General features: G+C 43.8%; 1 protein-coding gene across 1 annotated transcript; it reads left to right on the top strand.

Moving 5' to 3' along the window:
* Positions 1,795-5,368, top strand: LOC8083607. The gene is made up of 4 exons (XM_002467338.2): positions 1,795-1,950; positions 3,050-4,375; positions 4,484-4,596; positions 4,684-5,368. Exons 2-4 carry the CDS (start codon positions 3,058-3,060, stop codon positions 5,137-5,139), a joined length of 1,887 nt encoding a protein of 628 aa, XP_002467383.1. The 5' UTR covers positions 1,795-1,950; positions 3,050-3,057; the 3' UTR covers positions 5,140-5,368.

The raw sequence follows: 7,467 nt of genomic DNA, 5'->3' as shown, positions 1-7,467 counted from the left end.
GCCTCCGCAGCTCCGCTGCTGGCATAGACCAAATCTAAGCCTCTCGGTGGGTGCTAGCTTATTTACAACATTGACTTTTGATGATCAGACGACCATGTTATAGCCTGTAGGTATGACTGGGGCACACGGCGGCTTGGGTGGGACCACGACTCGCAGTGGGCAGGGAAGGTGGAGCGGCAAAGATTTTTTGCATTATACTAGTATATACCAATGTATCTACTATGATGAGCTGGACCGCAGGGTACATGACATACGCAATGTTCCTGACTTTTTTTGGCATGACCTTTTGGAATGGTAGACTACCAAGCTAAATTTTTTCAGAGCTCTGTCACGCTGCAGAGTTCTTTGACCTCTTCCATTGACCTCTTCCAGAAGAGGCTTTTTGTTCAGTTTCAACAACTTTAAATTCTTTTAAATAACATAGTTCTGCAAAAAGGAAATGATCTTTGCTGCTATATTTGGGTTCTCTGCTATTTGCTTCCAACAAGGCGTATTTACATCTTTCTAGCTTGTGACAAGAACATCCTGAGTCATGGCTATGGAAGTCCTCATGTCAGCCCAAACATAAAGACTTTTTCTGGTTGCTACTAATTAAAAGATCAGCTTAGCACCCGAGAACTTCTAACGAGAAAGAATATGGAAATTGAGGAAACTTGTAACATGAAAACACTTATTGCAACGTAAGACTGAAACAACTGAAATATTTTGAACATACTCTTATAATATGTGTGAAACATATGCAATATCCAGATAAAAACGCTTGCAACATAATCTGAAACAGATGAAATATTTTTGAATAAATGCTTGCAACATTCTCCGAAAAACTTGCAGCATGCCTTAGGAACACTTTGCAACTTATGCATATCTTTGTGAAACACTTGTAACATACCTCTAGAGCATTCAAAACACTTGAAATATACGCTTGCAACATGTCGGACGTGACACTCTAGTAGGAGGCGGCCACCATGTCAGGCGTGTCGAGGAACTTGATAACTGCCTTGATGGGAAAATTAGGGCTGGGAGATGGCAGAGCAAAGAGCCGAAGAGCACCATGGGCTTGGCTGCCACAAAGCTTCTTCCGCTGGGGAACCAAGGCGCGGAGCTTCGATACGAGTGCAAAGTACAACACAGCCGTGGCGCCCTCGCGGTCTCCGGCCATAGGAGGAGGTGACGAGAGGACGCCAGTGCCGGCTCCGCCAATGAGGGTAGGGGTGGACGGTAGACACAACTCTAGCGGTGCAGCGTGGCATCATGGAGGTGAGTGAGGGACCTGGGTGGAGGAAGCAGAGATGGTCGCCGCTGGAGAAGGCGGGGTGACTGACGAGTGATAGGGAATGCCGCGACGGTCGTGCTAGTTGGGAATATCACTATCCTTCTTTTATTTCGAGAGACGGTGAAAAAATAAGGTAAAAAGAAACAAGCCTTGGACTGGTAGTGCACAGACCCAGAAAGTGTGGCGTCCAGACGTTCGGACTTTTGCACCGTAGCATTTCCGAAAAAGTAAAGAGAGATATAACATTCTCATTTTTTAAAAAGATTCTCATTTTTGTTTTCCTCTAACGTGTGATAGGTTTTTTTCACTAGGATAATTACTTCTTTTTTTTGAGAATCGCAAGGAATATTTGCTGGCATCTTGTCGTCGAAAAGAGGTTGCTGCTGCTTGGGTCATTCGATTTTTGGGTCCAAGGACGAGCCCAGCAAAGAAGCCCAATAGGCAGGCCACCGGCGCACTCGTCTGATTCCAGCCGCCTGCTTCTGCTGCCTGCCTCACGAGCGGAGCGGCAGACGGCAGGTCTGCAGAGCCCCTCCAACTCCGACCAGTGACCACCCTACCCTAGCCGCCACCATCTCCGTGGCGGCAGGCCCTCCGAGGTCAGTCAGATCCCCCTCTGCTCCTAAACCTGGTCCGGGAGTTGGTGAGCTAGCCCTGTAACAGAAGCTGTAACGGAGGTACTGGTTCTTGTTCCCGGTCGTTTCCTTCGCATGCGTTTCTCCTCGAACGGATTGCTCGCAAAATAGTTCTTCTGTTCTTTTTTATATTTCTTCCTTTGCGCGACATAGATTAGTTACGGATGCAGATTAGGCCCTACATTTTGGGATTTCAAGTTGCATTCGTTCGGGGGCTCGCAACCTTGATGGTTGGGTTTGGGTACTTGGGTTATGTATATGCGCGTTCGGGGGCTGAAAGCGTTGTGGGCCCCAAGAGGATGAAATTGCAAGGGTGCAGATGGTAAAATGGAGCAGCAGGAGCATACGGATTGTGTTGTTCTAGATCGTGCTTTTGTGTGTATGTCCCGAGATAACAATCAACGAGAAGGGGAAACAAAATGGTTGTATTGCCACAGTCTAGAAGCATTCTTTGCTTACAATCTTGCGCATCTGAATAAGGAGGCCCAACCAATTGGCAATCGATGAGGATTTTGATCCAACTTGTTTTGATGCCTCATAGCATCCTTCCTTAGTAGTTAGTATTAGTCAGTTAAATGTGCTATGTTGGCCACTTTATGTCTTTTATGAAGATTAACTTCCAAGTTAATTTCTTGTGTTTCATACATTGCTTACAACAATTGGGGGCAGCTGAAGGACAGATACCGATTACAGGGCTGGCATGCTTGATAGGTTTTATCCCCTGATAGATGATTTGTTTTAGTTTTAACCTGGCTATTGCTCCATTGTAATTCTTGAAATTTCTTCGAGATCATTATGACTGAATATGTTAACACACTAGAAAAGAAAGTTGTACACAGTAAGGTTGAGGAATGGAGAGAATGAAAGAGAAAATGTAGTAGCACGTGCTGATGAAGTGTGTTGTTACAAGCGCTTTATGTTGAGTTGATTAGTTAATTGACATGCAGTTGAGCTTACACCTGTACTGCTCTTCATAGATGATTTTATGTAAATCTGTTGTCAGTTGTCGCTTGTGTCAAGTATTAATAACTATACAAGCACATCAAAATTATGCTGAATTATCATGCAACCGCAGTATGTAGCTTTTCCTTGCTTTTGTTTATTGAAGGACCATTTTTCATGCCTTCTCTGTCAACTACAGGATAAGCAATGAAGGAAAGACAAGTTACACAAACTTCCTGCAGTGCAAAGCAGATACGAAAGGAGAGGAAAAAGGTTATGGAACGTATAGCCACATGGTTCAACGAAGCTGGGATTCCTTCTAACACTGTTTGTCTAGAGAGTTTCAACTTAATGTTAGAAGCAATTGGACAATTTGGCCCTGGTTTACAGGGGCCCTCTCCAGATGAGCTTGATGGGCCATTATTACAGAGACAAGTTCTGGCTATTAATGATTCAATTGAAGCACTGAAGAAATCTTGTGCATTGGAAGGATGCTCTCTTCTTGTTAATACAGGGACTGGTGATAATGAATCTTTCATGCTAAACTTGGCAGTCCATTGTTCGCAGGGTGTATTTTTCCTTCGTTCCGTCCGTGTACCATCAGATGGAAGCTATGAATCATATATTGCTGAACAAGTTGACTCTTGTATTGAAGAAGTTGGAGTGAGCAGTGTGGTTCAAGTTGTCACAGATATTAATTCAGAAATGTTGTCAGCAAGAATGCTTATTGAAAAGAGGCCCAACATATTTTGGACTCACTGTGCTGCAGATACCATTGACTCAATGCTCGAAGACATTGGCACTAATCGTTTGATCAGGAAAACAATTGCTAAGGCAAGGTTTCTCACTGCTTTTATTTATGGCCAAACAAATTTGTTGGCCATGACACGTCAGTTCACCAGCCAGCAGGATCTAGTTCATGTTGGGATCAGTTATTACACCACTTGTCTCTTAAACTTGAAGAGCATTTATGACAAGAGGATTGAGTTGAAGGGTATGTTTATTTCCAAAGAGTGGGAGGACAGCAAATGGTCAAATGGAGCTGCGGGCAAGAAATTCTATAATCTAGTAGTTAGTAATGAGTTCTGGCATGGAGTGCTTTATACTATAAACAGTTTCGAACCACTAGTGGATGTTCTGAGGAGGATGGGTGGCAGCAGACCCTCTATGGGGTATATATATGGTGAGCTTGCAAAGGCTAAAAGAGAAATTGCCCTGCGTTTTGCGAACAAGGAAGAACAATATTTGCCAATATGGGATGATATAGATTTCAGATTAAATGGTGCCCTTAAGACACCATTGCACCTAGCTGGTTTTTATCTGAATCCATTCTTCTACTATAAATCCAAAGATGATATTGAAGATGCGGGAATCTTCAGAGGTGCAGTTGTTGAGTGTATACATAAAATGTACCAAGATCAACCTACACAAGAGAAAATTTTGCATCAATTGAATCTTTATAGAACTGCGTCACAGAGTTTCAAAACGGCTCATATCATTGATACTAACATGAATCTCGATCCAGGTAAGTTTCATTTGGGAGGAAGCTCTAGATTTCTCAGTTTATTTGTCATTTTTGCGGTCATGATTATTTGTAGTCCAATATTCAAGGTAACATTTTCCCTATCTATAGTTTCTTGGTGGGAATTACATGGTGTTGCAGCAAAGGAGTTGAGCACAATGGCAATGAGATTGTTGAGGTTAACTTGTGGCTCACTGGCATATGAGAAAAGTTGGATCGAGAAGGTAACATAGTGATACATTAGTCTGAAGTATCTATCTGCCAATTCTTCAAGCTGTCATCATCTCATGTGTTCTTTGACCCCTTTTCAGCTTCATAATAAGAAACCTTGTTGGGTTAAACGTAAGCAATTCGAGGATTCAATGTTTGTGACAGTAAACAGGAGGATACAAGGGAAAGCTCAAATGACAAACAGAGATCCTATACTTGCATACATTCCTGATGAAGATGAACCTTTTGAATGGCTGGTGGGCAGGTTTCGCGAGTATGCTGAACAAGGTGAAAATCATGCTTTCCGTACGGCACGAGCAAACATTAGTGAGGAAGTAGGACTTTCAATGCAAGAAAAAAAACTATTGGACTATGATGAGTATACTTCAACTGAAGAAGTGGATGAGGATATTGATGAAGAACCACCAAGGCACTTCAGCAACAAGAAGACATCATCCAGTGCCTCATGCTCAAGGCCAGCAAAGAGGGCACGGTCTGGGAAAGGATTTCTATGGGACAACAAGCGCGAGGGAAGCGATGGAGAAGTCAGCCACTGAGCTCTGTTGATGGTGTATGGGTCGATTTCTTTTATGATCCCTGAACTGTTAGATGTTACAACTGACTTTGGATATTGGTAATTTGTTGCCCGCCTTGAGCTGGTGACTGATGTATGTTTTTTCTGGCTGGGGCCTAAATGCTTTGCCTGTATGGTTATTCAATGCAAGACCATGCTCCATGTATAACATTTGAACGAGTTATTAAAAGGGGCATTATTTAGGCCTTTTAGTTCCACACCTAAAAACTTTTCACTCATCACATCGAATCTTTGAACACATGCATAGAGCACTAAATGTAGATGAACACAAAAACTAATTGTACAATTTGCTTATAAATCGCTAGATGATTCTTTTAAGCCTAATTAGTCTATGATTGAACATTAATTACCAAATAAAATTAAAATGCTATAGTAGACAATTTCAAAAACTTCTCGGAATTAAATAAGGCCTTATTCGTAGTGGCTTAGCACCCATACAGCCCCAATTGTAATTCTTCGAAGGGCCAGGGTAGCAGCTAAGCATTACTGTTCTGGCAGCATGGAAACAGGAGAGGAATCCAGGACAAAAACAAGTTGGATTGAGAGGTAACAGTGGTCAGCAGCTATATTCAACCATTCCTCTGTGTGGGAGGTTAGCTCTGTTTGAAAGATCAGCTTACCACGAGTACATGACGTGGTGACAAATTGATAGCACGTACTCCGTTTAAAGTATACTGGTTTGGTGGTTTTGAACGACTTGGCTTTCCAGCAAAGCCCCTTTACAGTAAAAAAAAAAAGTCACCATGTTGCTCTGCTAACCTTGGAATTTGAATCTGATTAAGGACAAGTCCTGGATATCCTTCTGTACGAGCAGAGCATCTGCTTATCACATCACATTGCCAATAATAAAACAGGAGAATTGAATGTATTTTCTCTTATAACAAATCAGCAGACAGTACTCTCAACCATGCCTTATCAGGTGTTTGACCTTTCAAAAAATGAGAGTTGTATTCTTTTGTAGGGAGTATCTCACAAGAACATGAGCAGACTCGAGAACAGGGACAAGATGCAAGAATCATCTGTCCGATCTGTATGGGGGTATAAACCCCTATACCCTCACGACTAGACTTGGGCCAGGAGGCTTGGCCCATTACGAGACAAATCCGAGGCTTGATCCAACTGCTTGGGGTTTCGCGCAACGAAACAAGACGTGGAGATCAAGCAGAATTCTAGTCGGTTAGAATAGGAATTGATATCGTGCTATCTATGGCAATTGTAACCGACTAGGATTAGTTTCCAGATCTGTAACCCTGCTGAAAGCTCTAGTTTGGTTTTGGATAATTGATGAAACCCTAGTACTAACCTCTATGCTAAGTGTGTGTAGACTTAATGAGGTTGGTACATGCCAAGTGATGGAGCAAGTGATGATTATGGTGATGATGGTGATGACCACAAGATGATCAAGTGCTCAACTTGGAAAAGAAGAAAGAGAAAAACAAAACCCTATGGAGATCAAGACAAAGGTATTGCTTAGGGTTTTGGTTTTGGTGATCAAGACACCATAGAGGGTGTGATCACATTTAGGATAGATAGCCGTACTATAAAGAGGGGAATTCTTTGGCTAAGCGGTTATCAAGTGCCACTAGGTGTCATTATTCATGTGCATGCATTTAGAACCTAGTGAGCTAACTTAACTCCTTTGAAGAAAATGTTTGTGAAAATGCTAACACACGTGCACATGTTGGTTTACACACGTTGTGGTGTTGGCACACTTTGAGAAGGAGGTTGAGAAAATGAAGTGCTTATTTTCTATTGCGCCGGTGGGAAAATTGGAGAAGTCGCGGGAGTGTTTCTCGCTGAGGAACACTCACCGGACGCTGGCTCAGAGGCACCGGACGCTATGTCTGAGCGTCCGGTGTGCAGACCTGCCTGGCCCATCTAGGGTAAGGCACCGGACGATAGGCACCGGACGCTGGCCTGTGCGTCCGGTGGTCCGTGTCCGGTGTGAGGTCCGTTTTGCAGACCTCTCTGGGTGTGAGTCCGGTGAGCACCGGACACTCAGGGTGCGTCCGGTGGCTTGCGTCCGGTGACCCTGCGAGTTTGCGGAGCTCTCTGCGCATGAGTCCGGTGTGCACCGGACGCGTCCGGTGCTAACTTGCTCAGCGTCCGGTGCTCTGCAGGTTACCGTTAGACTCTGACACGCGGCTGACGTTGGAGCACCGGACGCAGGTGTTGAGCGTCCGGTGCCCCTTTAAGAGCGTCCGGTGACCCCGAGTTTTGCCCAGTGAAAGAGCCAACGGCTCTATTTGTTTGAGGGGCTATAAATACGTGTTTAGCCGGCTTGGGGCTT

The sequence above is a fragment of the Sorghum bicolor genome, chromosome 1 (genome assembly GCF_000003195.3).
Source record: "Sorghum bicolor cultivar BTx623 chromosome 1, Sorghum_bicolor_NCBIv3, whole genome shotgun sequence".
Classification (NCBI taxonomy): domain Eukaryota; kingdom Viridiplantae; phylum Streptophyta; class Magnoliopsida; order Poales; family Poaceae; genus Sorghum; species Sorghum bicolor.
Note: the sequence above shows the minus strand (reverse complement) of the source record. Positions and strands in the feature narration are given on the sequence as shown.

What these genes read in the sequence shown, in the direction of transcription:
- LOC8083607 (XM_002467338.2), top strand. Translation starts at nt 3,058, where the DNA reads ATGAAGGAAAGACAAGTTACACAAACTTCCTGCAGTGCAAAGCAGATA. An exon ending in TAACATGAATCTCGATCCAG is followed by an intron (nt 4,376 to 4,483) that starts GTAAGTTTCATT and finishes CCCTATCTATAG; the next exon opens with TTTCTTGGTGGGAATTACAT. An exon ending in AGAAAAGTTGGATCGAGAAG is followed by an intron (nt 4,597 to 4,683) that starts GTAACATAGTGA and finishes ACCCCTTTTCAG; the next exon opens with CTTCATAATAAGAAACCTTG.